At 50.1% G+C, this 27,070-nt stretch overlaps 12 protein-coding genes across 12 annotated transcripts; 7 read left to right on the top strand and 5 right to left on the bottom strand.

Annotated features, from left to right (window-relative positions):
• Positions 1-877: 877 nt before the first annotated feature.
• On the top strand, positions 878-2,875 carry AFUA_8G01890 (cation:proton antiporter). Its single transcript, XM_077805273.1, has 7 exons — positions 878-981; positions 1,035-1,241; positions 1,287-1,412; positions 1,461-1,511; positions 1,560-1,680; positions 1,730-2,264; positions 2,315-2,875. Exons 1-7 carry the CDS (start codon positions 945-947, stop codon positions 2,741-2,743), a joined length of 1,506 nt encoding a protein of 501 aa, XP_077661401.1. The 5' UTR covers positions 878-944; the 3' UTR covers positions 2,744-2,875.
• A 1,533-nt stretch (positions 2,876-4,408) lies between these two features.
• On the top strand, positions 4,409-5,850 carry AFUA_8G01870 (uncharacterized protein; the record flags this gene model as incomplete). Its single annotated transcript, XM_741926.2, has 4 exons — positions 4,409-4,530; positions 4,744-4,955; positions 5,005-5,008; positions 5,085-5,850. The coding sequence occupies 4 exons, from the start codon at positions 4,409-4,411 to the stop codon at positions 5,338-5,340; spliced, it is 594 nt and encodes a 197-aa protein (XP_747019.1). The 3' UTR covers positions 5,341-5,850.
• Positions 5,851-7,754: 1,904 nt separating this feature from the next.
• AFUA_8G01860 (NmrA-like family protein) lies at positions 7,755-8,833 on the top strand (the record flags this gene model as incomplete). The annotated part of the gene is made up of 1 exon (XM_741927.3): positions 7,755-8,833. One exon carries the CDS (start codon positions 7,755-7,757, stop codon positions 8,697-8,699), a length of 945 nt encoding a protein of 314 aa, XP_747020.2. The 3' UTR covers positions 8,700-8,833.
• Positions 8,834-9,797: 964 nt separating this feature from the next.
• On the top strand, positions 9,798-11,519 carry AFUA_8G01850 (inorganic phosphate transporter; the record flags this gene model as incomplete). Its single annotated transcript, XM_741928.1, has 1 exon — positions 9,798-11,519. The coding sequence occupies one exon, from the start codon at positions 9,798-9,800 to the stop codon at positions 11,517-11,519; it is 1,722 nt and encodes a 573-aa protein (XP_747021.1).
• A 110-nt stretch (positions 11,520-11,629) lies between these two features.
• AFUA_8G01840 (uncharacterized protein) lies at positions 11,630-12,633 on the bottom strand (the record flags this gene model as incomplete). The annotated part of the gene is made up of 4 exons (XM_741929.2): positions 11,630-11,932; positions 11,986-12,247; positions 12,301-12,439; positions 12,495-12,633. 4 exons carry the CDS (start codon positions 12,631-12,633, stop codon positions 11,630-11,632), a joined length of 843 nt encoding a protein of 280 aa, XP_747022.2.
• A 406-nt stretch (positions 12,634-13,039) lies between these two features.
• On the bottom strand, positions 13,040-14,628 carry AFUA_8G01830 (Zn(II)2Cys6 transcription factor; the record flags this gene model as incomplete). Its single annotated transcript, XM_001481348.1, has 3 exons — positions 13,040-13,822; positions 13,868-14,518; positions 14,569-14,628. 3 exons carry the CDS (start codon positions 14,626-14,628, stop codon positions 13,040-13,042), a joined length of 1,494 nt encoding a protein of 497 aa, XP_001481398.1.
• Positions 14,629-15,673: 1,045 nt separating this feature from the next.
• Positions 15,674-16,789, top strand: AFUA_8G01820 (uncharacterized protein; the record flags this gene model as incomplete). The annotated part of the gene is made up of 3 exons (XM_001481347.2): positions 15,674-15,830; positions 16,025-16,215; positions 16,293-16,789. The coding sequence occupies 3 exons, from the start codon at positions 15,674-15,676 to the stop codon at positions 16,569-16,571; spliced, it is 627 nt and encodes a 208-aa protein (XP_001481397.1). The 3' UTR covers positions 16,572-16,789.
• Positions 16,790-16,811: 22 nt separating this feature from the next.
• Positions 16,812-18,096, top strand: AFUA_8G01810 (alpha/beta hydrolase; the record flags this gene model as incomplete). The annotated part of the gene is made up of 2 exons (XM_741932.3): positions 16,812-17,170; positions 17,218-18,096. Exons 1-2 carry the CDS (start codon positions 16,862-16,864, stop codon positions 18,094-18,096), a joined length of 1,188 nt encoding a protein of 395 aa, XP_747025.3. The 5' UTR covers positions 16,812-16,861.
• Positions 18,097-18,139: 43 nt separating this feature from the next.
• On the bottom strand, positions 18,140-19,133 carry AFUA_8G01800 (sulfurtransferase; the record flags this gene model as incomplete). Its single annotated transcript, XM_077805272.1, has 2 exons — positions 18,918-19,133; positions 18,140-18,869 (listed from the first exon to the last, which is right to left on the bottom strand). Exons 1-2 carry the CDS (start codon positions 19,070-19,072, stop codon positions 18,140-18,142), a joined length of 885 nt encoding a protein of 294 aa, XP_077661400.1. The 5' UTR covers positions 19,073-19,133.
• Positions 19,134-19,231: 98 nt separating this feature from the next.
• AFUA_8G01795 (uncharacterized protein) lies at positions 19,232-19,600 on the bottom strand (the record flags this gene model as incomplete). The annotated part of the gene is made up of 2 exons (XM_001481346.2): positions 19,439-19,600; positions 19,232-19,396 (listed from the first exon to the last, which is right to left on the bottom strand). The coding sequence occupies exons 1-2, from the start codon at positions 19,490-19,492 to the stop codon at positions 19,232-19,234; spliced, it is 219 nt and encodes a 72-aa protein (XP_001481396.1). The 5' UTR covers positions 19,493-19,600.
• A 1,671-nt stretch (positions 19,601-21,271) lies between these two features.
• Positions 21,272-23,137, bottom strand: AFUA_8G01790 (uncharacterized protein). Its single transcript, XM_077805271.1, has 5 exons — positions 22,941-23,137; positions 22,851-22,887; positions 22,726-22,796; positions 22,205-22,655; positions 21,272-22,140 (listed from the first exon to the last, which is right to left on the bottom strand). Exons 1-5 carry the CDS (start codon positions 23,115-23,117, stop codon positions 21,845-21,847), a joined length of 1,032 nt encoding a protein of 343 aa, XP_077661399.1. The 5' UTR covers positions 23,118-23,137; the 3' UTR covers positions 21,272-21,844.
• Positions 23,138-23,988: 851 nt separating this feature from the next.
• AFUA_8G01780 (carbon-nitrogen hydrolase family protein) lies at positions 23,989-25,545 on the top strand. Its single transcript, XM_741935.2, has 3 exons — positions 23,989-24,284; positions 24,370-24,952; positions 25,004-25,545. The coding sequence occupies exons 1-3, from the start codon at positions 24,130-24,132 to the stop codon at positions 25,220-25,222; spliced, it is 957 nt and encodes a 318-aa protein (XP_747028.1). The 5' UTR covers positions 23,989-24,129; the 3' UTR covers positions 25,223-25,545.
• The last annotated feature ends 1,525 nt before the right edge of the window (positions 25,546-27,070 follow it).

Genomic DNA, 27,070 nt, shown 5'->3' with positions numbered 1-27,070 from the left:
CCGTTGTCGACACTAAAGACTAGGTTTTGTCTCGGTCTATGCCTCAGACGATTTGCGAACACAGAGGATTATCCTTTCAACCAGGATGACACACTTCATTCCGAGAGTATCAATAAAATTGAGGCAGAGACGTCATACAAAGTGGGTTCTCGCTCTGGGTATCGTCTGCGAAGGTTGGGATGACCATATCATCCTCATCGGCCGGGGCAACCAAGTTGATCCGGTTCTCAATCAACGGGCTGGCCATCGGATTGCCAGTGGATGCAGTGGTGTCAGTACGAGATATGTTTGTCGCTCTACCAGTTGCAGTTGTGTTGGTAGCAGTGTGAACGCAAGCAACAGTAGTCTCATCCGTTTGGAGGGCCTGTCCGGCGTCGGCCGCACCCCAAGTTCTCAAGGGGAATAGGAAAAGGTTGGAGGAGCAAAACTTGTCCTAAGCTAACATTGCTATCAGTCTAGGGTCATATTTTTCAACAGCAGGTGAGTAAAGCGGCTCGTTATAATATTAAAAGATCCTTAGAGTAATGCAGTCGACAGAGCCGTATCATGTCCGAGAAATGGCCGCGTATTCCTCACTGTCATGCCAAGTCTCCGCCAAGCAACGTCCGTAGGCCAAGAGCATTGGCGGAGAATTTCCTTGCTCTACTGGGCCAATGTGGATCGACTTGAAGAATTAGCAGCACGTTCATTCCTCGGGAAAATGGGCCACAACTTCATGGTGGATTTTTCCTAAAGTTAGATCTTCTTCAAACCACCTTTGACATCGAGACGAGCATATGCTGATCCGGACGTCTTCCTCTGGGCCGACGTCATCAGTGGCTACGGCACGTGATATCACCAATTGCCGCGGATTTCATCATATTCAACTCCAATATGCCTAGACTTCCTTGATCTTAGGGTGTAGCTTCTTGTACGGCTTTTCGGGGAAGAACTACAGAAAGGACATGGCAGGCAGTTTCCTGCCATATCACGAGCCAAGCAGTAAGTCAGACATGCCCCGTCGGAGGATCTCCTGGACTGACAATGGTATGCAGTCGTCCAGATACTTATTGTAATTTCGTTTTTCTTCTTCCTGTCTCTGGCGGAATGGGTTTCTGCAAGAGTCATTCAAGCCGGAATTATCGGCCAGATTGCGGTGGGTATCATATATGGGTTACCATTAGCGGATATCCTAGAAGAGCACTGGCAGGATACCTTTCGCGTGTTAGGTTATGTCGGGTTGATTTTGGTTATCTTTGAGGGTATTTCCGACTCCCGATTACATAAACGGAGCTAACAATGTGTAGGAGGACTTAGTACTCGACTCGATCTTCTCAAGAAGAACTTTATTCTCAGTCTTCTGGGAGCTTCGGTTGGGGTTCTCTTTCCAATTGCATTCTCCTATTTGCTGCTTTACCTGGGTTTTGAATATGGTATGCCTTCCTGCTGTCATCTGAGTTTGCCCAGCTAAGTGCCCGCAGGACCGGTGGAAACCTTCATCGTCGGTGCCGCGTTATCAGCGACTTCTCTTGGTATTCGTCCACCTCTCCTCCGTTATTTACACTTCTGACGCTCTACAGGCACCACATTTGCAGTGATCAAGTCTGCAGCTAGATCTGTAGACCTTGCACAGACCCGAGTGGGCGCCGTGCTCGTAAGCGCTGCCGTCATTGACGATGTCGCTGGTCTCGTCCTATTGAGGTAAAGACCATCACCCTTAACGGCATTCTCCAAACTAAAGCATCGACAGCATCATAGCCAACCTGGGCAAACTCTCCGGCGGAGGCAACGTCAACCTGGGCTGGATTATCGGCCGACCCATCGTCGCCTCCGTCGCCATGGCCGTCCTCACCCCATTAGTCACAAAGTACGTTTTTGCGAGGATCTTCCGACGGTATATCGAGCACACCTTTGCGCAGTTCGATCATGTCTCAAACATCATTCTGATGGTGTTGGTCCTCTGCGCGTTTATTGCCATCGCGGCGTACGCGGGTACCTCTGTCCTTTTTGGGGCATTTCTCGCCGGCACCTTCTTGACTTACATCCCCAGCAAGCATCCCTCTGGTCCGTTTGTGGTTATGAGTCGTGAGGAGGGGGAACGCGAAGCGCATAAGAGTCCCACATTTGTCCATACCTTTGAGGTGTACCTGCTGGACGTGCAGTCCTATCTGATGGAGCCACTATTCTTTGCTAGCATCGGGTTCGCCATTCCATTTGTGCAGCTCTGGACGGGGACAAGGATTTGGAGGGGAGTGGTCTTTTCCCTCCTGATGGTCGCTGCCAAGGTGTGTACTTCCCAGCCGTAGACATCAAACTTATTCCGACGACTGGCTAGTTTGCGGTCGGTATCTGGCTTCCACTGTGGAAATACATTCCACTTCTGTGGCCTCCCAAACGGAAGGAATTGTCCAAGGAAGGACATGGTGCACAGGAGCTGCAGAACGACTCGCCGAGGGAGAAAAATGGAAGGTCGCATGTGAACACTACCTGGTTGTCTGGGTTGCTTTTGGGCTCTGCGATGGTAGCGCGCGGTGAAATCGGGCTACTGATCATCGAGATAGGGTTTAATGAGACATCCTATGTGAGTGAGGACGCCTTCATTACTGGAGTTTGGGCGATTCTCCTTAACACCATCATTGGGCCGATGGCTGTTGGGCTGCTCGTCAAGTTCTACGGGAAGAGGATTGGAGAGGGAGAATGGGGACTGCAAGAGCCCGAACCACTGCCCGGGCAGGATGCTGAGCATAGGGAGAGTGAGGTATGACCATGTATGAGTCAACGCAAGGCAGGTCTGATGAGATGTACATACTACTGTACTTGGTTGAGTTCGGGACCGACCCAATTCTGGGCGTCTCGTATTCGCGAATACGGAAGTCAAAGATGGGAGATCTCGTTGATTTTGTTGATCCTCTCTCGCCGGCCCTCCCGTCGGTCGCATCGATAAAACAGTCCGGTTCTTCAGACCGTATTTGTAATCTATATGCGTCTTCGATTTTCGACAACATATCATGCTCCTTGACATCCGATCAAGCATGTCGGGGATCGGACAACGCCTACCGACGCTGTCGCAGTTTGAATGGGCGAATACGAAGAGCCAACCTCGAGGCCTTAAGCCCACCAATCCACCCGGCGGTCGGACATTGCAAAGACCGATACATTCGTATGTATAACTCTGCCTTTATGATGATACTGGCGATGTCAATATAAGCAGTTGAACCGACACTCCCTAGCATCATCATCATCTCATTCATCTGACCCAAAAGTCGTATTCACATCTGCATAGAGCTAGCCCTCAGCATCCTACATCCCTATTACTACAATCAAGGAGCTAACAACAACGCTATCAATATCCAAGAGTCTGACAAAAGTAAATAGTAAAGCCACCTTCAGAGCCATCATGAATCCTAGCAGTGGAAATCATCCTCTGGTACCACCCTAAACTTCACCCACCATACCTCCAGAGTCCTCTAATACCATGGGAGGATGCCAGGCAACACAATTAGTCCGAAGATCTGCCCAGCAAAGAGGGAAGCAACATAAGATAGGCCTATGAAGAAGGCATACAAGTATAGTAAGGCTATGCAATGTTGTCTTATCTGAGAATACAACTCAAGGAATGTAATAGTATCTTCACATTTCTGTCTGGCCCAGCCAGATTCTGGTCTGGGCTTGATTCACCGCTTGTAAGTTACATGAGAGTAATCGGCTATATTATCTAAAGGTACTAACCGTAAGACAAGGAGATATACTACCCACTGCTGATCTAAAGAACAGTGGAAACCTTCCAACAAGCTCGAAGAATCTGAACACCAAGAATCATATTCCAGTCTCTGTTCCCAGGTTTATCATTGGTCTGGCCAGTCTAGCCTCGTTTGCCAGGAGATTCGAACCTGGTAGTTCTATTGACGAGAGGGTTGCAACGCAAAAGGTCTTCTCGGTAGTCAAAGTCGAATCATGTAGATGGCGGACCAAACCCGCCACATGGGTGGGTTTACATTGACCCTGACCCAACCCGCATGGGTTTTGGAGCGGGTTTCCTATGCTACGGGTTGACCCAAAGCCCATGCGGGTTGGGTTGGAACCTGTGTGTGTTATCCTAAACCCAACCCACGACCAGTCCACTCGAATGGTGACTTTTCTGACGCAAGTACCTCCAGCCAGAAGTACTTACAAAAGTCATGGCCCGATCGAGTTAGCCTTTGCTGCTTTAGCCAAGGCGTCCCCCAACACCACGCAGTCAGAATCTGAAGGATAGAGCCACATTTATGCCACGGAACTTTCAATTTCTCCCATGCTCCCTCCTAACTCCACAGGTGATCTCTCTCCCGCTTTTGAATTGGTCGCCTTGTACATTGTTAACTGACCTCAACCGTGGCACCACTGTGCTTCAGTTTACTCCTTTCCACTTCCGCCCGTTCGTCTCTTCGATATGAATTGTACGCAGGAAGAGAAACTCACTCACTCTGTAGACTGTGGGCCAAAGGTGAATATAATATCATTTGTTCCGTTCCCGGCTTTGAGGTGCCCCATCCTGATATCGTCAATGAAAAGGTTAATTCCAGCAACACTATCTTCAACTGGGGCTGCGTGAAGATAGCGAAGATAACTCCAGAACTTGTAGTTAAGTTCGGATCCCACGTCACCGTCAAGCGAGGCTAAAAGCATGATATTCGTCGAAGAAAACACGAAAACTGTACCGGTACCAAAAATCTTCGCTTGCTACTCTTACGGTCCAATATAACGAGATACCGAGGATCATGGTAGCCTGTTTGATACTTACCTATTCATGAGCTTTGTGGAAGGCCAGAGCCTGGATACGGCCTGGGAAACTTATGACAGTATCACGAGAAACCAGGTTACCAACCAGCTGAAAGAATACCTCCACGAACTTCGCCAGATTAGCCACCGCAACTACATCGGCTCGGTTGATTTTGGCCCCGTCACTGATCCGATTTTAGAAAGTCATCACGTCAAAGGTGGGTGGCGTCTTACGATGCATTATCCCCGGATGCTAAAACATATAAGGACCGTTTGATTCTGAAGAACCGTTCAACAAGGCAATTATCGATGCATATCAATCGAAGGCACCGAAACGGCAGATTTAGGACTTCCTGGCGGGCATGCTTTCCCATGAAAAGCACCGGATCGTGTTCATGCATGGGGACCTACACCTTCAGAATATCATGGTCACGGATGGATACGTCAGTGGAATTTTGGACTGGGAGTTTAGCGGCTGGTATCCTGAGTACTGGGAGTTCTCAAAAGCCCTCTATGTTTGGAAATGGCAAAACGATTGGATCGAAAATCTGGTGCAGGTTCTTGAACCGTATTATCCTGAATACGCAGTCCATTCCTTCTTGACCGAGACACTATGGTAACACGATCGTGTCACATACGAAACACCATTCACTGACGCAGCGTCGCACAATCACGAAAATTCTCGACACAATATGAACCGCCAGAAAATCCTCTCACCTTTCCCTGTATCGACAAACACTTGAACTTTAAGCATGGGTTTTGATCAGATCAATGTTTTCGCCTCGGCCAAGACATCATCGATCCAGTCGGAACAGTTGCGTGCGGGTGGCTTGGGGTTTGCTTCCGTCAATACTCTGGGATGGTAGGGAGGAGAGTGCTTTCGTGCGATGTCTTCGAAACGTGCAAGCTGCGCCTTTGGCAGTTGAAACTGCAAGGTGGAGCCTATATAGGATTTGCTGGCACTGAACCGGTATGCCGGTCTCGGGTCACATTCCATTCCCACCCAGCACCTTGGTCTTCGTTTTGTGCAGGGACCAGAGTGATAGCCTCGTGATCTGGGCCGCGCCTCTGGCGAAAGAGAACTCGGTAAACGTTATAGGTAGTTGGTTCAGCAGACATGGAGAGAGGAGATTTTGGAATGAAGATGGTGTGGTATTATATATCACCTTGAAGGGGTCTCGAGAATCCTTAGACGGATGTTACTCAAGACGCCAAATGCTTCTGCGTTAATTGGTCGCTCGTTGTCAGCATTCGGACAAAACCTTCTTGAATAGTCAATTGTGATGTGTTGAAATGAATAGAGACCCTAGACGGATAGAGATCGTCCGGACACCTATTTAACCTAGTGGTATTCTATTTCAATATCAATATAATGCAAGGATGGACGCTTTCCATCACATTCTAAAGGACGCGGTGCTACCCAGCTAATTGAAGCCGTATCATGAACAACTGTAGTTGTCAATGTTCTGCCAATGGGATTTCCTCAGCTTTTACAAAGCGGCGGAATTCACCCGCTTTTAGGAAGAATGCTCAAGTAACATCTATGGGTGGCCCGACTTTTGCTTTGACAAATCTATGTTCCTGTATGCGAAGCAAATTCAGTAGAAGGTGAGTGTAGCCGGATGACAATTGGCCCAGCTAGCAATTGACGTGCTAGGATTCCGTTACCTCTTGATCCCATTACTAACAAACCATCACTTTCCGTTCTATTTGTCAGCTAGCAATTAATGGAGCCCAAGGGTGAAGATATATATTTTCCATATAGAAAAAAGGAACTTTCTAACAAGTAAATCAATTGAAATTCTTTCGCTTTAAGATGCCGCGGTCAGTCACAGAAGATTCAATCACTCTATCACGGCCAGGCCACGTCACCTACACCCTTCCAACGTCTCGCTCCTCGAATGTAGTCACCATAACTATTCCATCGCACAGTACATGGTCATCCGGTCTGCATTGGCACGAAGAACACACTGAGTTCTTGAGAGTCATTCAAGGCATCGCAAGGATATCTTTGGGGTCCCAAACGTTCCTACTCAGCCCTTCTGATGGCACCATCGTCATACCAAGATATACAGTTCATGAATGGAGTCGCGCCGATAGACCCCCTGATGAATCGTTCTATGCGCAATTTGAGCATGACCTTGTTGTTCAAGAGTGGACAGATCCGGCAGACGGACTAAAGTGTATCTTCTTCCGCAATCTGAATACCGTGATTCTCGACGAAACTTCTAAGGGAGGTGACCGACTATTCAGCCGCTGGTGGTTTCAAACAAAGATACTGGTCATATTTCACTATTTTGACAATTTTCCTGTGTATTGGAGTGAACCGGGTTGGCTTCGATCGACTCTTACACACGTGGTGCTTTCGGTTGCTGCCTTGATTGGGCAAGTCTGTGGGTTTCAGCCTCCGTACATGGAGTACAAACCAGACGACCGAGTCGGCGATAATCTAACTACAGTCGAAGAGAATGGATCGAACTGAAACTTTGATGAGAAAGCTGCTGAGATTTGGTGAATTGTCAAAGCCCCAGGTCCCTGGAGATGTTGAAGAACTGGGGTTCCTTTAAGCAGAAACTTGAATATGTCTTGAGCTTCGCCAATACCTGCCTGTGGAGCAGCTATGATGTGTATAGATTGTATTTGATTCCCAAGGGAAGGATGTGTTAGGAGCTTCTGGTAGAAGCTCCTCAACTGCTGCAGGCATTGTTTGAGGGGTGGAAAGAGGTTTTGGCCCGTCGTGAGTATATCACATCAGCTGACGACATACCGACAGATCCACCCGGCGGTCGGACATTACGAAGACCGATATGTTCGTATCTATAACTCTACCATTATGATGATACTGGCAATGTGAATATAAATAGTTGAACCGACACTCCCTAGCAGCAGCATCATCATCATCATCATCTCACTCATCTCACTCATCTCACTCATCTCACTCATCTCACTCATCTCACTCATCTCACTCATCTCACTCATCCCACCCCAAAGTTGTATTCACATCTGCGCGCTACAAAATGTCCACACCAACTGTGATCGTCTTCGGCCCAACAGGCAGGGTCGGCTCTGCAGCTGCCCTCAGCGCGCAGAAGCACAACGCAAAGGTCATCCTCGCCATGCGCGACACCACAAAGTCCATCCCCGGTCTCACTTCTGAGCAAGAAACCACCGGTAACTTCGAGCGCGTGCAAGTAGACCTTACTTCTCCGGAAAGCATCCATGCCGCTGTCACCAAGACCGGCGCCAAGCACGCATTCATCTACCTCGCTTTTGGCACGGCGGATGCAATGCGCGCCAGCATCGAGGCGCTCAGGGGGGCTGGGATCGAGATGGTCGTGTTTCTAAGCACTATTAGCATTAGTCTCCACGGGGCTGCCGACGCCGTCCCGCCGAGTGACTTTATTGCGTTTACCCATGCGCAGGTGGAGGCGAATCTGCGGGATGTCTTTGGTGACGACTATGTGGCGGTTCGGCCGGCGTTCTTTGCGAGCAATTCTTTGTGGTGGAAGAGTGGGGTTCTGGCAGGAGAGGTCAAGCAGGCGTATCCCGAGGCCCGGTTTGATTTTCTCGCGCCGGAAGACATTGGAAGTGTTGCTGGGAGGTTTCTGGTGAAAGGGTTGCCAGCTGGGGGAGATGGGAGCAAACTAAAATACGTCGACCTTGTAGGACCGGAGCAGATGTCGATAACGGAGGCAGTTGGTCTGATTGGCAAAGTTGTTGGCAAGGAAGTCAAGATCACCAAGATCGATGAGCAGGAGGCACTGCAGGATATGACCAAGGTCAATGGGTTGCCGGAGCCTGTAGCGAAGAACATACTTGCTCAGCTTCGCAAGCAGGACGAATCTGGTGGCTTCTTCGGTCTACCGGAGGCGGCATCGGGAAATGTTCAAAAGTATACCGGGAGACCGTCACTGCGCTTCCATGAGTGGTTGGATCTGAACAAGGAAAAGTTCCTGGCCTGATTGAGAGTGAGCTGTGTGCAGTTGTAATCCTGTTATTCTAGTTACCATAATGACATATGCACATGATTGACAGTGATCACGGAGACATTGGGCTATGACTCGAATGGAAGGCATGTACATAGTTGGCTGACATTGCAGAATCTCAACCAATGCAATGGACATGCGCATGCAGCGGCTACGAGTAATATTTTTTCAGGGCAAGCAATCTGCGCTAGTCAGTTTCACGAAAGCTGAGAATCTTCTTTCTTTTCCGAATTCTTACCAAGTTCGTCTCGAACCGACTAGTCAAGCAGTGCATTTCTTTGCATCCAAAGCATGTCACCGAGATCTGGATAGCCAGGTAGCCGAACCAAACGCCACTTCCATGTTTCTCGACGTTTGCAGCAGGAAGAAGCGCCTGGTAGCCACGTAAACATTGAATATCGTACTGATTCCAAAGCAACTAACCTCCGCCATGCACCTGTACGATTTGAGCAGTGTCCCACGTGCTGCCTCGTTTGTCCTACCAGGGCGGGACACCATGGCTGCCAGCGGAAGTGACCGTCTTAGCCACCGACGTCGACGAGTAGCATGCAGGATCCAGCTGGTGTGATTTGGGAATGAATGCAGCAGACAGACTTCGAAACAGTCCGCCAAGTCACGCGCCGAGATACCCAAAGTGGGCAACACGGACATCGCATGGAGACTGCCCAGCTTCTACCAACTGTCTTGGCCTGAAATGATATCCAGCAGTCCAGGAACGTGCTCAGGAATGGAATGTGATTTGCCGAGAGCTTCGAGGCTGTGGTCCGCCCAGAGCTCGGCGGACCTTGGCGCCAAGTCCGCTCTCCCGGATGGAAAATCTCACTTGCAAAATTCAACGCAAGAAGCCAATGGGGATGTATTGTGGTCTCACGTTCTGTCTGTGATGAGTTGAGCAGTCTTGTCTAGGATGGTATCCCAACGCACACGAGCCGCCTTGGCGAGCACCGCATGGATCCCTACTTCTGCCGAGCTCGATATATAGCACCTCTCACTTCTCTGTGTCTGTAGTTCCCAATCATCCATCAATCTCCTTCTCACTCTCTACCAAGGCTGCTGGTGCAGCTTGACTTCAAGATGATCCCAGCCGCAACCGCCAAGTACGACTGGATCCTCGCCCTCACCTCCATCACCTTCGTCTTCAGTGCCTTTGGTAACGGAGCTAACGATGTGGCCAACTCGTACGCCACGTCCGTCGCTGCGCGCACGCTGAGCATGTGGCAGGTCGGCATCCTGGCCGTGTGTACCGAGTTCATTGGGGCGGTTGCCCTCGGAGCCCGCGTGACCGATACCATCAAGTCCGGCATCATCAGCATCGACCGGTTTGAGAACAAGCCCGGCCCTTTGATGCTGGCAATGGGCTGCGCCGAAATGGGCAATGCTGCCTGGCTGATGCTGGCAACCGGGATGGGCTGGCCTGTCTCGACCACTCAAACGATTGTCGGTGCTCTGGTCGGTGTCGGCTTCGCCGCTCAGGCACCCATTCACTGGGAATGGACCAAGGGCAGTGTCTCCCAGATCGCCGCATCCTGGGGGATTGCCCCGGCGATTGCAGCCGGCTTCTCGGCCCTCATCTTTGGCATCCTGAAGTACAGCGTCCTCGAGCGCAAGGATCCCTTCAAGTGGGCCATGCGTCTCATCCCCGTCTACCTAGCCGCGACCGGCGCCATCCTCGCCCTCTTCATCGTCGTCGAAGCCCCCACCGCCCCCTCCCTCGAGGAATTCGGCGCCGGCAAAGCCGTCGGCATCATCCTGGGCGTCTTCTTCGGCTGCCTCCTCATCGGCGTCGTCTTCTTCCTCCCCTACTTCCACCGCCGCCTCGTCAAGCAGGACGCCCGCGTCCGCGTCTACCACCTCCCCCTCGGCCCCTGGCTTCTCAAGGATACCTGCCCGCTCTACTTTCCCGGCCAAGGCGACAAATTCGTCACAAACTACTACGAAGACGCCTACGGCGAAGTCCTCGCCGGCGCGAAAGCCCACCTCCACACCACCGAGCAGCAACCGCAACAATCCCAACCCACCGACACCAAACTCCTCGAGTCCACTCACGACATCGAACGCACAGCCGACTCCGCCCAATCCACCCCGGAGCTCAAACCCCGCAAGAAACACCTCGGCCCGCACGAACGCTTCCTCCACCCGGTCGCCGACCTCCCCTGGACACACCCCCGGAAATGGCTCGGCTGGATCAAGTTCTGCCTCCTGCAGGGCGTCACCCGCGACGTGGTCACGCACGACTCCGCCCTGCTGCGCGACATCCACTCGCGCGCGCGCCGCTACGACGACCGCGTCGAGCACCTCTGGACCTACTGCCAGGTGGTCTCGGCCATGATGATGTCGATTGCGCACGGGAGCAACGACGTGGCGAATGCGGTGGGGCCGTGGGCCGCCGTGTATGCGACGTACCGTGCTGGCGCGGTAGATACTGAGGCGCCGACGCCGGTGTGGTTCCTTGTGATTGCGGGCTTGCTGCTGGGTCTGGGGTTCTGGTTCTACGGGTATAATATCGTGCGGGCGCTGGGTAACAAGATCACGCAGATGTCGCCGACCAGAGGGTTTGCGACGGAGCTGGGCGCGGCCATCACGGTGTTGTTGGCGTCCAGGCTGGGGTTGCCCGTGTCGACGACCCAGTGCTTGACGGGTGCGGCTACTGGGGTGGCGCTGATGAATTATGATCTGGGAGCGGTGAACTGGAGGCAGTTGGGCTTTATCTTCAGTGGGTGGGTGTTGACGTTGCCTTCTGCCGGGCTGATTGGAGGGTTGTTGTGTTTGATGGCGTTGAATACGCCCCATTTCTAGAGTTCCGTGAGGGCCGTCATAGATTGTATATAAATTCTCTGTCGTTCTAGTTCTATATACCCTTGAAATGAAATTAAAAGTTCTCTAGACTCCCTTGACCTGTTGTCGGCTCACGCCCGCTCAAGAGAATGGAGCTTCCCGTATTGGCTGCTCCCTTCACCTGCCGGCTCATGCTCTAGCTCCAGCCCCCGGTCACCAGTACGAGTCACACCCTTCGTAGCAGGAATCATGAACCCCGTCCCGATGTATATGCACACGACAATGTACTCCATCAGCGCCGTCATGACCACAAAAGCTCCAATGTCTCCACTCAGGTTACTCCATCTCTTATCATCAGGATGATAGATCGACAAGAAAAGCCATGCAATCCGCACAACGATAAACGGAACAGCCAGGCCCATGCCCTTGAGAACCTACTCAACATTAGCATCCCCGCTGCCGCATTTCAGAATGGATAGATACTAACCGTTTGACTGGCGCGAGACAAGCTGGCATACTGTCTCCAGAACTGTCCCTGGATAAGCACCAAGCCAGCCATAAAGACGGCAACAACGATATACCCCGCCTTGGTGAGCGTACGACCCGTGTTCACCGAGTCCGCGTCCGTGTAATTCCCAGCCAAGGAGCCGCCAGCGATGACCAGTGCAATTCCGGCAATGAACAGGAATCGAGAGACGCCCATGGGCATCTGAAGACCCTTGTTTTTGTTTTTGGACTCGTAGGAAATACTAAAAGAGTTAGATCATGCCTATTATTTCTGCTTGTCTGGAGGTGCACGTACATTATCCGCAGAAGACCGAGAGTCGCTGCAATCAGGGGCAGCAGCCCAGCGGTGAGGAGGATGAGGGCGGCGATATACAGGCCGACGTTTGTTGGGTTGTTCTCGTAGACTATGGTGACAATCCCGCAGGCGACTCGGACTATTGATCACCGTCAGCTCACTGGACATGCAGTAGGTGGGGCAAAGGTACGTACTCAAGCAGAAAATCTGGAGGATGATCCAGGCCTGTCGAGGCCGGCCATGGCGGTGGAATAGAAGCACCGCGGCAGCTACTATGGCAGGCACATAAAAGACAATCTGCGCTATGGCAACCTTGGAGTGATCTGTGAGCATTGTGTATGAGGATATCGGTGAAATCAGAGTAGACAATGATAGTGAATTGCAAGCCATATTCGGGAGAGAACACTGTACCTTTATAGTTGACGGTTCCCACAGACCTTCTTCAGCCACAGTGGGCAGCCCGTTCTTTACTTCACCCCAAATCTTCTTTCAGTATCCAATCGCCAGCACCTGCTCGTGTACAGCTGAGACCAGATCACGTGGCTCGCAGGTTTTGACCCAAACAGGCTTAGCGCGGTGGATGCACCCTATCCTCAAAAAGCTTAAGGGCTGACAAGACTATTTTTTCTCTCTCTGCGGTGGTCAGCAAGGAAACTCCGCCCCTGAGGCTGTGCCACTCAATACGTGGGTTCCTAAGTGGCTTGCAGATTCTCGAAGTTGGGCTTCATCTGCGGTCTCCTCAAATGTATGTCCACATTCGCAGCCCCTGACGCATTTTCTGTGATGCGTTCATCAACCAGGCCAACTCGGCTTCGTCATTGTGCCGATACCGAATAGCCCATACTGTGATGATTACGGGTATTGACGCGGCCAGGATCCCCAGAAGTGACATGTCTTCCTGCAGGCAGTACTCCAGGGACTGGCAAACGTTGCGTGCCATTCTCAAGTAGATTTGCCCGTCATGCAGAGGTGGGGAATTTCGTTCACTTGAGATTTCTTTGTCATTGCTTGGACTGGGGTCATGTTTCTCACTGGTTACTTCAACGAAGGCGGGAGTGCTGCCATGCACCCCCTGTAACTTGATGACGTCGTGCAGGTTGCTCAGCGTAGCCCACAGCATAGCCCTCGAGGCCCAATACAGCATCAACAACGTTGCAGTCCTCAGATCGGGAAAATCGTATATCACAGGAAACCAGCCTTGGCCCTGGACACTGTTTTTAAACGACGGCGAGAGAACCGGCCAGTACAATGGACCCTCTGCCTGAAGCCGAAGGTCCTCGTAGATGTCTTGTAAAGTCTGATCGATCCTCAGACATTCCTGTACAAGTCCGTATGTTGAATCCAGAATCTCCTTCCGGTGGAGAGACGACAACCGGTCATATCGCTGGAGAATGGACGGCATGCGGGCAAGACAATCCGCAATGCGGTCGGCCATTCGTTTCGGTCGCGAGACCCACGGATCCCGGCACCAGGCTGGTTCGCAAATGAAATTGGGCACGCGGTGGCCAATTGCGTGAAGGATCTTACAGTGTCAGTAATAGCTCTCTCCCATGGGCATATTACGCACCCCCTGTAATCTCACACCCACGAAAAGATCATGCCCGATCCCATCCGTATGAGCATCCATCCCACGCGCCTTGACCAGCGACAGGTATCCTTGGCAGTGGTTCTGATACGCATCAGCCCCGTTATCCGGACACTCCAGAAGCTCATACAAGCTCAGCACCAAGCACGCCGCCAGCGTCTCATCCTCACGTATCAGAGAGCCACCCCAGAGTGCTTTCTGCATTTCACGAAGGGCCCTCGTGTATGCCCTTAGACTCTGATGAACGAGTCGGCTGTCGTTAAATTTGCGACCGATGGCAGCCGAGGAAATCGCCAAGGTCGAGAATTCCAGGGCCTTGGATCGGGTGGAAATGTCAGGGAGGAGGAAGAGCCACGGTCTATACCAGCTGCGTGTACGGAACCGCGGATGATGGAGGCAGCGCCGGATGAAGGCGTCCAGGAGTTGCTGACGAATATTGCAGCTCATGATGATCTCAAGTCCAGGACCCTGGTCGAAGTGATTTGGACCGATCTTTGCGACATCCTGGCGGGTTGTGCGGGCGGATTCTTTGGCGTCGGGTTGAACCAGGACGAACACTTTGTCGCGCTGGTAGCCTGTGCATTGGCGGTTGGATTTGAGGCATTGGCTGCAGCGAGGTCTTTCTTGTCCGCACTTGAGTCTGTCAATCCCCGTGTACTCTTATCTAATGGCTGTCGACTTACCGCGATTTTACGTGCTCGACAGGTTCCGCACCCTTGAGACTTTCCTCGTACGCCGCCCATTATCGCACTCTCTGGGAGTCGAGCCTCGAACTCGATGGATATTGAGATGAAATCAGGCCGGTTGCGAGAGGGATCAGGAGCGGAGAAAGCTAAGAACAAACAAGCAGCGCTTATCGCCGGTGGAGAAGACTCCACCAATCAATCACAACACAGCCACATGCCACACTGCATCACTCATGGACGTCAGGTCTTGTCGGAACTTGGTCAATAGCTTTTAAAGAAAATCTCAAGGTACTCTGTATGTACTGGTTGATTGCGATCCCATATCGCATTCTTTGCAGATGAAAGGTGGTCAATTGATTTCATTAAACAACTGAATTAATGAAACAGCCCGCGACTGGCCGCCTAGAATATATATAATGTTGCTAGCCCGTACCACGCTTTCTGGACAAAGGATCATTGCAGCGTAAAGAAAATATGATACTCTCATTACCAAATCACACCATATCTTATGTACTCAAGGACATGGAGACCAGACAGTTCCTCCCATTCCAGACGACCATGTAAGTATCAGCTCTCATAGCCACCCGGCTAGGATCAGGCAACAATGGCTGCCTTGTGGGCCTTGGGCCTGATGTCCTGGTACCTTAATTTTCATACCTTGGATGGTATATATAATCCCTTGGACGCATGATAAAGGCACAGATATCGATTTCCAAACAAAATGGACGGCCAACTGCCCTAAGATCAGAAAGTGCGCCTGCATGAGATTGCCGACCTCATGCTGAAATCTACCACACTCTCGCCCAGATGCGCCATCTCGACCCAGCAGGGATCGAACAAGGTCCACATAACATCGACCATCTGCACCCATCTGTATGAAAAGCTGAAGATAGACCCCGCCATCATCTACCTCTACAGGATGTCTTGCTGGCAACGAGCATTTCTTTCATGGCGGTGCATTCACGGATTTCCGCCGCGAGGAGGACGTGATGAGAGTCGGGATCCATCGGTGATGATTACGAGGATGAAAATGGGCCGTACATTCGGCCGTGGGTGACCCCGTTATCGCAGCTGGGGAATCGCCAGAGTGTGGTCATTTACGATGCGCGGCGGCATCGGATTTGGATTATTGTGCAGGAATGTGGAGCACTATGGATCCTGCAATGGCGGATGGACCGTCATCTACTCCGATGATTTAGACGAAGAGAAGGAACTAAGGGAGAAAAGTAAGAATTGCAACAGCTTCGAGTCTATACCTAGTTGACGCGCTAGAAACGTTCTGCGCGATATTCCGCTGGTATCGCTCACTGGATGAGCTACCTGGTGGAGCATTGCGCAGGTGAATGGAGCCGGCATGATATACCCCTGAAAGAGTAGTGCCGCGAGTATGGTTGGCCGGATGATTTCGACGGGGATGGCTTTCAGGTTGCCCAAGCGAGGGCGCACTGTGCAGCTACCACCAAGAACATCGCTGAAGAGCCACTGCAGTCCGTGGAGAGATTCAAGCGCTGGAAGAAACGTACAGAGGCCTGCATCTTTGCACATCAAGCTGAACTTGCATCGGCCAAGTCGACTGACGAGAGCGGACAGCGCGTTTCAAGTTACGGAGAGAAGAGATATGGTCTGAGAGGAACGATGAGTATCGTACCAGAGCTAAACGGGCAGCAGAAAGGCTATATCCTCGGAGAGTATGCCAGAGAAAGGAGGACCTCCCTCTCTAGGAACTGGAGAAGCTTCGGCAGGAGTACAAGTCGAAGCGGGAGAATGTGGAAGCGTGTCAAAACTGGGCGAATGAGTCTGCTGATACTGGCTTCGACCGTACGCGATATCATCAGATCAGCCTCCAGCAGGCAAAGGGGGAAGCTGTCATCTATCAAAAAGCATACGGAGCGGCCCTAGCAGACGCCAAGCGACTTTGTCCGGGGAGAACGTTTCAGCCTGCGACCGGAAATGTCTCGCTCGGTAGAGTGGATACAGTCGTTAGTATTCGGGATCAATAAGCCAGAATGAACATGATGGAGCGCGAACTTGACGCCCTCAGAGATTGGGCCCTACAACTACCAGACGAGGGACTACAAACGGAAAGCTTGTGGACGACGAGGTACAAAGCCGCGAACGGGCAGTCAAACTCGGAAAGGCAATGATACAACGGGATGAAGCGTCTCTAGCCGAGCATGGCAATCCAGAATGATGGAGTTGGATGAATGAGATGAATGCATATCTATACCTCTTTTGTAGATTAGCTGCAGTTACCATCAGCCGTTGCCACAGCGATATCTCATTCTCCCCCATGCAAGTGCGGGCGGGGCTGAGCATAGACAACTCCCTCTTCTGCCTCTCAATGAAATATTTCGCCCTTTCATCCACCCTCATGATGGCAAACCTTTATCTTCTAGCGGTCGTATTTTCTCTGGTTGCGGTTGCGGTCGAAACACCACATCGCCGGACATACTTCTATGTAGGAGGCAACTACACCCTCAACAATGATGGAGAACACATCATCACCAACCAGATGTACGTCGAACGACTTACTCCTGTCGACGGCCCACGTAGACAGTATCCGATTGTATTTATCCATGGAGCCGACCAAACAGCAACGGTACGACCGCTCCTTGTCTGAACGACTCTCATAACTAACACGACCAGAACTGGCTGAACAAACCCGACGGAGACGAAGGATGGGCGTCTTACTCTCTCTCGCAAGGCTACGAATGCTATTTGCTTGATCACACCTCCCGTGGCAGGAGTCCGTGGTATTCCCGAAATGGACAGCTGAGGAAATACAGCGCCGAGCATCTGCAAAAGTACTTTACGGACACGGCAAAATACAACCTCTGGCCACAGGCGAGTCTTCACACCCAATGGCCCGGAACCGGTGTGATGGGCGATCCGATTTTCGATTCGTACTATGCGTCGACGGTTCCTTCGCTTGCCGAAAACGCTGCTCAAGAGGCCTCCATGCAGCCTGCGGGCGCTGCTTTGTTAGACGCCATCGGCAAGCCGGTGATACTTGTCGCTCACTCCCAGGGAGGAGCAATGGCGTGGGTTACGGCAGATCGGAAACCGGATCTGGTGCATTCCATCGTATCAATTGAGCCATCCGGGCCTCCATTCCAGAATGCAATTTTTGGGAGTGGACCAGCCCGTCCCTACGGATTGACTGATATACCGATCACTTATTCGCCGCCAGTGACTGATCCAGACGCGGACTTTGTTAAGCAGACGATCACATCCAACTCCAGTGCAATATCAGACTGTGTGATCCAGGCTGACGACCCTCCCCCCCGACAGCTCGCCAACCTGTCTAAAATTCGGACTTTGGTCGTTACAGCCGAAGCATCATATCATGCGACACACGACTGGTGCACTGCTCGATTTCTCAAACAAGCTGGAGTTCCAACAAAGCACCTGCAGCTACGGGAGGTCGGCATCCATGGTAACGGACATATGATGTTCCTGGAGAAGAACAGCGACCAAGTGGTCAGAGCGATACACAATTGGATCGAGGATTCAACATCTTCATGAGATAGCATCTATACAATCTACGAATCAATGCACAGTCTATCAGTCAATGCACATCCTTAACAATCAACTCCGGCCGATCCACCCTCCTTGCCCACTCCATCCAACTCCCATCGTAGATCCGCCTTGCATTTTTGAAACCCGTCTCACCTAGTGCCAAATCCAGCGCTGCAGCCGTCACCCCCGAATTGCAGGTCAACACCAACGGCACTCGCCCATCCACCCCCGCCCTCTTAAACACCTCAGCCAGCTTCTCCACCGGCAAAAACGTACTCGACCCTTCTTCCAGCATCGCCGCCAACGGTACATTCACCGCCCGCGGCATATGCCCCGAACTCAGCCCGGCGACCGCCTCGTCTTCCTCGCCGCTAAACCGCCCCGCAATCCGCGAGTCCACAATCTGGAATCCCTCGCCACCACCCAAAACCAGCTCCCTCAACTCCTCAAAGGCAATCACCCGGTCGCTGTCCGGTGGAGAAACGCGATACTCGCCCACAGACGGGAGAGGACGCATCTCGCCAGTGGCAACGGGGTAGCCCAGCTGCACATACACCCGGAAATTGTTCAAGACATGCGCGGCCTGGTGGCCGAAGAAGCGAAACATCCACGCCACGCGCGGCGAGCTGTAGATCCCAACGTCTACGGCGTCGTAGATAACCAGCACGTCGTCCTTGGTGATGCCGAGGGCTGCTACGCAGGACGCGAAGTGTGCGGCGGTGGGAAGCATCTGGGGGTATGGCGAGGTGGTATCTCTGATGAGATCCATGTCGAAGAAGCTGTGCTCGTTAGCATGCTGGTGCTGGGTGGTTGAGGCGGGGACATACACGGAGTTGGGGATATGCTGGGCATGATAGGCGGGGGTGTGTACTGTGCGCCGGCCGGCGGCTACGGGGACGATCCGTCGGGTGTTTGTGGGTGAGTTCACGGCGGCGTGGAATTCGGCCGGCGAGACCAGCGTACTTGAGAATGGGCTTGTCATTGTGCTTTGACGTTGTTTGGCATAAGTTTGATGTTCTGGACTAGTCACTAGAGTCCGTGATTTATATTTATCGAAAGGTTGGGATAATGAGGATCCACTATCAATCACGCAATTTGCTCTAATTTCGTTGGGAATAGTTTATTCCTAACCCAATCAAGCCTAACGTTCAACTCTACCATTAATAATTGAGCAAGGCTCAAGCAAGTAGAAGTTGACATAACAGTCCAGCTTGCCATCCACAAGTTCATACGGATCAATCAAAAGGAAGAAATCCCTGCTGGGACAATAGAGACACAGCTTTTGGCACTGCCACATCGTCATCGCCTAGTAACGTTAGCTGCGAGTTGATAACAGAGGAAAGCTTACATTGAGCAAAAGCAACCGCCGCCAGCGGCAAAACGGTAAGGAGCTGAATTGCATCTTGGCTGTGTAAGATTAGTGTTCTGATATTAGGGAGGTCAGCCGCTCGCCGACTTATATGGGGACAGCAGACTTGACCTATAGCTAATGAAAATCCCAGAGCTGCTCCATCCAGTTTCACGTGTTAACACCTTCAAAGCTATCTATGTCAGCCAAATAGAATATCATATCATTAGATCTAGCTAGTATTGCGTGAAGGACGTCTAACATTGTATGACCTGAACAAGCTAGATGAATGTGCTACCCAAGACACCAACATGCCTGATTTTCATGATGGCTTGATTGCCTCTCGAGATGAGGTCATAAAGAGGGCCCCGATTCAAAACTCTGTTATGCAAGAATTGACTTTTCTTTGTTTTGACATGGAAGCTGCTTGCTTCATGGACTCTAAGAGTCTAAGTCTGCCTTACCGTCTTATGATCTAAGGAATATGTATTATTACAACTCCAAAAAAGTAAAAAGTGGCAAGTATATGGGGCCCTTACTACTGCCGCTTCTATAAAAGTATTCTATCAGGAATGCTAGGACTCCTAATCATAGTAGTATAATATCTTGATTCTCTTGCCAGAATTGGTACCAAGGACGCTGCTAACCGATGAACTAGTTGACATCTATGACATGGACAATCGTAGGATGATTAAGCGCCTTCCTGGAGAGCTTGATTGAATATGAACAAATGCTACATCTACCTTTCAATAGTAGATTAGACGCTGACGCCTCAGTTGTGAGGTGGGCAGCTATTGAGGCCTTAGGCACACCATCTCTCTGGCCGCGTGAGATCTTGCAGGTGCTTATGTGCTTGTTAGACAAAAGAGACTGGACAATGGGGCGAAAATAGAAGCTTTTCTATGAGGGACAACGCTCGGTGGGCGTTGAAAAAAGGTCTGCAGGTGTTGGTACGTCTTCTTGACTCCAGCATCCTTACCACCACACCATGGAATTGTTCAACACCTAATAAGTGATCTTTATACACAGCATAAACTTAAACATAAAACTATAGGTGGTAATTTTTCTCTTTTCACTGACACTAAGTTTCAATTTAACTTTGACAATTATATAGCATCCAATTTAATATTAATGTACAGTATACCTCTTATAGAATCCATAAAGCAACTCAGTCAATCACTTAGCTTTGTAATATCACAGTCAGATATCTTGAGTCGTAAAGCCTAGATACTTATTGGGATTCACTATACCTGTTAAGAAATGAACTCCAATAAGGGGTAATTTAGGTACTCTGGAGAATGGATTATGGAAATTAAAAACCAAGTAATAATAAATTATGAATACTTCGCAGGCTCGGCATATGAAAACAAGTTCAAACCCCGTTGGCCTTTCTTTTGCTGACATCTGCCGACCCAATTCCGACAACCGCCGGGCTGCGAGCCCTAAAAGTTGATTTCCCTTCTCCTTTCTTCTGTTACATGCTATGCTGCCACAGAATTATACAAAATTTAGGCTTAAAGAAGTATCCATGAGACCTTTGTCTGCTATGTGTGGGAGAAGCAAATATAGTTTAGGATACTAGATAGGTGAAAGTTAGTGTCTATGAAAAAAACCCCTGCTGCTCAAGCATACATTATAGATTGCCACCATCAAGAGCCCAATATTACATTTAATTTACAGAGGCGGACTTCTGTTTAGTGGATTTCGAAATTGATTAGATTCCATTTTATTCATTTTTGATGATTTTCAGTAAAGAAGGGTCGGGAGACCAGCTAGATGATGGATCTATTCTATAATCTACATATCTGTGCACAACTGCATAAATGAATGATTCTTAGATTGGTCAGCTTGGTTGTAGGCCAGAGTTCCGGAAACGTTCTTTGGCGCTCTTCTCCTTCTACCCACAGTATCAATTCAGGGTTGGCAGCATCTCTGCGACAAATTTCAAAGACAAAGGCATTAGCGGAAAGTTTAAAAGGCCTTGGAAAAGACGACCCCATCTCGAGCATTGACTGGGAGAATCTGATATCGCTGATTACGGTGGAATTCAGCGACTTGCAGGGGTGCTATGCCATGAGGAGATCTGCGAGGTCATCTGCAGCTTATCCTATGTCGCATCCAGATTTACCCACATAGACAACATGATATCACCAAATGTCAGAGATGAAATAGAATGATGCAATCCACAGATTAGGGTTGCACTCTATTGCCTCTTGCTCTGATACCTTATCTGACAAGTCAGTCGAATATGCAGATAGAAAGGAAGACTGGAGGACAGTTGTATATTTTTTCGACATCACAACCCCAACCCTTTACGAAATGACTTTTGAGTCTCGCAGCATATCGCTGCAGAAATCTTGTGTAGTGGATGAACATTTACAAAAAGAAATAGGAACGACTGGAAGATTAAGCGTCGCTGTGCTCAACACGAAACTCAACGGTCCGGACAACCACATGCTCGATTTTATAGGGTCGGGGATTTTGGCTGAGTTCGACATCCGCTCGAGAATGGGTATGCAGGCCGGTTTGACTCTCTGTCAGTGCCCCAAAGTTTCGACTGGTGTTACTCCTGGAATAGCTCTGGGTGCGCGGAACTCTGCCAAGCACATCCGCAAAGAGCGGTTTGAGAGACGGGAGAGAGGCACAGATGACACCCGTGTCGGCCTCAATGCAAGACCAGATGGCAGACGGCTCGTTGTCCCCTGTTTACGCCATTAGAATGCATTTTTGGGAGAATGCCAACGAGAGACAAGTTTCAAGACTAACAAGAAGGGTCAAGGCTGGTCATGGCTGTCTTCAAGGAGGTCAGCCGGATAATGCCGGTGAGACAGACGAAGCCACCGACGGCAAAAATTCCAACAAGGGCCGCGCGTTCTTTGGCCGATCGCTTAACCGTCCAGAACAATGGCATGGGCATGATGTAGATGCAGAAGTCCGCTAGGATGTTGAGGCCCGCGTGGCAGTAGAAAAAGACAGTAACATTAATACATGTGCCTTTCATCCCTTTATCCCAGGCCAATGCAATCGGCCTGCATTGAAACACACAGACGACGACGTATATGACGGTGAGAAGGGAGATGGCGACCAAGAGCACGTAGGACAGCTTCCGCAAAAAGTTGAAACTCGAGGTAGTGAAGATGCGCAGATAGAAGATCAAGAGGGAAATTTTGGTCACTCCGACAATGACATAATAGGCGATTTCAGCGGCATAGAAAAGCTATTATTATTATCGAGAAGCTAGTCAGCTAACAGTCATGAACAAAGAGCCAAGGGATCAGGTATCTGACTTTGAGAGAGCCAGCAAAACTGGCCGGGTCGGCGAGGTCGTTAATATGATAACCCAGTCCAAACTGCGTCTCTGGTATAACATCCATCAGCTGGGAGTCGCATTTTATGCACTGGGCTCACTTACGGAGGCAGAGATCGATTCCATAGAAAATTACGGGCCCCTGAGTAGAAGGGCATTAGATCAATCAACGCAATTCAAGGGCAGAAAACTTACAAGTGAACCAAGGATAATGTAGTCATCTGACCTGAGCTGGTTGACGTATTTCAGGCGTGTAAAGATCCTCAGAGCAACGATGAGAACGGTGGTGCAAGTGAAAGCGATACTGATACCGAAAATCTCTCCAACTCTCGACTCAACGGTCTTTCCGGGTACTAGAGCAGGTTGCTTCATCTCTGGGTTCTAACTGACACGACAGACATGGTGGTATAGGCAGGAGGCGTATACTTTTAACACCTCCAGTGCTCCAGAGATAGGGGCTGAGTACTAATTTAATCGACAGGTCTCGACAGACCTGGACCAAAGCCGTCTTTCGTGCATGGTTTCCATCTACAAAAAGAAATGCCAAGCATATTGTCGGGGGGAAACGGTTACAGGTCGACCAGGTCCCCTAGTATATAGACTAGTACAGGGAGTTCAGTCCAACAGTGTTGAAACCGATAGGACTAGTCCAATTCGCCCATTACTTGGAACTTATATGGCCAGCTGAAAATCACCAAAGGCCTGAGTCTCTCAACGAATGACTATCTAGCTCCTATTTATGCCTTCGATTAGGAACCAGATTTAGATAATCGAATGAGCGAATATTGCTGAATCCTATGAGCAAATCTTGTCGAATGTTATCCCGAAGAATGCTGGTGAAGAGTAGATCAAATCATTTCCAAAGTGGGCAAGCAGTCATATTCCTTCAATAAACAGTGTGTTTTGACAGTGGGTTCCGCGCCCACCTTCCCGGTAGGTATCATGTAGTATACCAGTATTACAATCCTCCACTTTCCGTCTCACCCGCGGGCGGGTCCCCGATTTTAATCTCCAATCCTTGCGGCTGATCAGACGTGTAAAGTGATGCTGGGCTTTGATGATGACGCTAAGCCAGTCAATTGGCCCTCATTTAGCCCCAATTGTTCAATAACCTTTGTGAGTGGAACGACCCCAACCCTCTTCACTAACCTTTGGGAGTGGAATGACCCCGATTCTTCCCTATCCTTTGGGAGTTGAACGACCAGCATTGTGAGGTGGCACGTGGCTGCGGGGTTGAAATGACAACTCGGCGGTCTGAAGAGTCTCTAGCTAATCCACTCTAGTATATAAAGACCCAGAACGAGGGTCCCCTAATCTTTCTCATAGTACTTTCATTATTCGCCCCAATATACGCCGTGTTATCTATCATATTCTACCTATCATCATGACCAAAGTCCGTGTGGGAGCTGTCCAGGCCGAACCCGTCTGGAATGACCTCCAAGGGAGTGTCGCCAAGACAATCAAACTCATCAAGGAGGCCGGCGAGAAAGGAATCAATGTTCTCGGCTTCCCCGAGGTTTGGATTCCGGGATATTTATGGTATGTGTATTGTGCATTGTGTATTGCTATGGATTCATCGACATACATGGCAAAATTTGACTCACTCAAGCACCCTTTCAACTAGGTCAATGTGGACGAACAGCCCAATTGACAATGTCCAACTCCTCCATGAATACATGGCCAATTCCCTCGTCCGTAACTCGCCCGAAATGGACGCCATCAGAGCCGCCGTCCGAGAAGCCGGAATCTTCATTGTCCTGGGCTACAGCGAGCGCGATGCGGGCAGCATCTACATGGCCCAGTCGTTCATCTCCCCAGAAGGCGAGATCGTGCATCACCGCCGCAAGCTCAAGCCCACGCATGTGGAGCGGAGTATCTGGGGCGACTCACAGGCCGACTCGCTGAAGACGGTCGTCGACAGCCCCTTTGGCAAGATCGGCGGCTTGAACTGCTGGGAACATCTTCAGCCCCTGTTGCGGTACTATGAGTACGAACAGGGTGTGCAGATCCACGTCGCGTCTTGGCCGGCCATGTTCCCCATGACCAAGAGTGTGCCATGGGGATTCTGTGCTACCGGCGACGGTTCAAAGTTGGCGAGTCAGTTCATGGCTATCGAGGGACAGACCTTCGTGCTTGCATGTACGCAGATCCTCACCAAGGAAAATCTAGCCAAGCAGAATCTGGTAGAGGAGGGAATTATCCAGGTGGTACGTACCTCATATCCAATTTCCGATATCTGAGCTAATCATAATATGTAGCCCGGCGGTGGTTTCGCAATGATCTTCGGACCCGACGGTAGTCCGCTGGTAGAAGCGCCCCCTCCCGGCGTGGAGTGCGTCCTCCAGGCGGATATCGACTTGCAAAACATTGATTATGCCAAGGCGATAGCTGATCCGGTAGGTCATTACTCACGACCGGATCTGCTTCAATTGAGGGTCAACAAAACCGCTGCCAAGTGCGTTGTTGACATGGAGTAAACTTGTCAAACATGTATGTAGCTGTCATCGAGTCAATAGTATGTAGACACAGACGGTCCAATAGTCATCCGGGACAAGGGGTGGATTGATTATACCTGTGTTTGCCTCGGCAAACCTACCCACATATTTCCGGGGTTTCTCTCTAACAGGAAAGAAGAAGAAGATAATTGTCAAATCCCGATACCGTAGGGGCTTCCGGGGCTCATAACTGTCAAACAACGCTCGACTTATTATAACTTCCCGCGTATTTTCCTGTATTAGCTCACGGTTGACAAGCTAGATCTGGTGCGAGAAAGGTACCATGGATCGACCTAGACTTGAAGACAAAACTATCCCAGCATTGAGGCAGATGCCGTTATTTGCCCCAGGGCCCAAGGCTAAGACCGAAGCCGGATTCAATCCCTCAGCAACAACAGGCATTGCCTAGACCTTGCAGTCCCTCTTGGCGACCCACCGCTCCGGGGGGGAGGGTCGTACGACTGACGATCCTCACCCACATTTGAGGGCAATAAAATCATTGGAGGCTCCCTCGCCAAGCAACCCCTCACGATCCACTTATGCATAAGGTTATTTACGCTTTCCTCAGTTAGGATGGGGAAATCGGCTGACCCAAGTTCACAATATAACTAACCTAGCTACCTAGTTAGTGAACTACGCTTTGACAGCTCCATAATTAACCCAATGGGGCACACAATTTACGCAAGCCCCACTAAGCACTGTCTCAACTCTTTAGTGGTATTCTATACACAAGAATACACTGTACCTCCCTGGTATTTTGTTAGTACAGTGGGTCTTGCAATGAGTGGAATCCTTCTACGGAGTAGTATCTCTCACCACCTTCCTAATTAGTATCATGTGAAGTTAATAAGACCTTCATCTTAGTGAACCTAGTGAGCAGTCAACACACCATGCTTGACCTCAAACCTAGAACCCCCCTTAGCAGGCAGCTAATCAGAGGGGGAATACCAAATGCCTTAGCCATGATGATCAAATCCATGTCCTCACCTCCTAAGACGCTGGCTTTACCTATCAGTAATAGATTACAGATCAGCATCAGGTCGCGCATCACTAGGTTCAGTATACCTGCTAAAGCTCGCAAGTAACACGTAGAAAGGCTTTGGGCAAGCCACGAAAGGTTAAAGAAGATATTCACGTACTATAGCATTAACTTTTCCTCTAAGTATAAATCATAATTAATGTATGTGTAAGAAGGTAGTATTCTAGGCAGCCACTATCCACAATACCAAAAACTTACAATGATGACTCCCATAGGATCTTCTGGCCTGAGGCCTCTAACATGCTTATAGCCTCACCGAGGCAGTGACCCTACCTAGGCCGCAGCCCCATGACACATAGTGATTAGAAGGGACCCTGCCTCTCTGGGAGAAAGAATGGGAATCTATCAAAGTATTATGGCAGAGGTCCTGTGCAAGCAGATTATGTCTATTATAAATAGGTGTACAGAGCTTCAGGAATAAGGTATCTACCGTATCACCTAGCATGCCTTCTCACCTGATCTAAACCCTCTTAAAATGGTATGCAATTAGATGAAGGAGTCGAAGGGCTAGATCCAAGAGAGATATCCAGATGATCATATAAGGCTCTACATGAGTCAGTTCAAGTTGCCTAGTACCAGTCACACGCCCAGCAAATACTGAACTGAATTTTCAGGGAAAACATACAATTTTGACCATGGCCCCAACCTGCCAGCAGAGTATACATAGGGGATATGGATGTTACTCTTCCTTTGAATTTCTATTCCCCCAGTGTAATACGTATATCGGTCGTTTTATGGGCCCATTCTGTTCATTTTAGCTATGCTCCCTGTTATGCTGAGTGCCATACAGG

Source organism: Aspergillus fumigatus, chromosome 8 (genome assembly GCF_000002655.1).
Source record: "Aspergillus fumigatus Af293 chromosome 8, whole genome shotgun sequence".
Classification (NCBI taxonomy): Eukaryota; Fungi; Ascomycota; class Eurotiomycetes; order Eurotiales; family Aspergillaceae; genus Aspergillus; species Aspergillus fumigatus.
The sequence above is the reverse complement of the archived record's forward strand: the minus strand, read 5'-3'. Positions and strand labels throughout refer to the sequence as shown.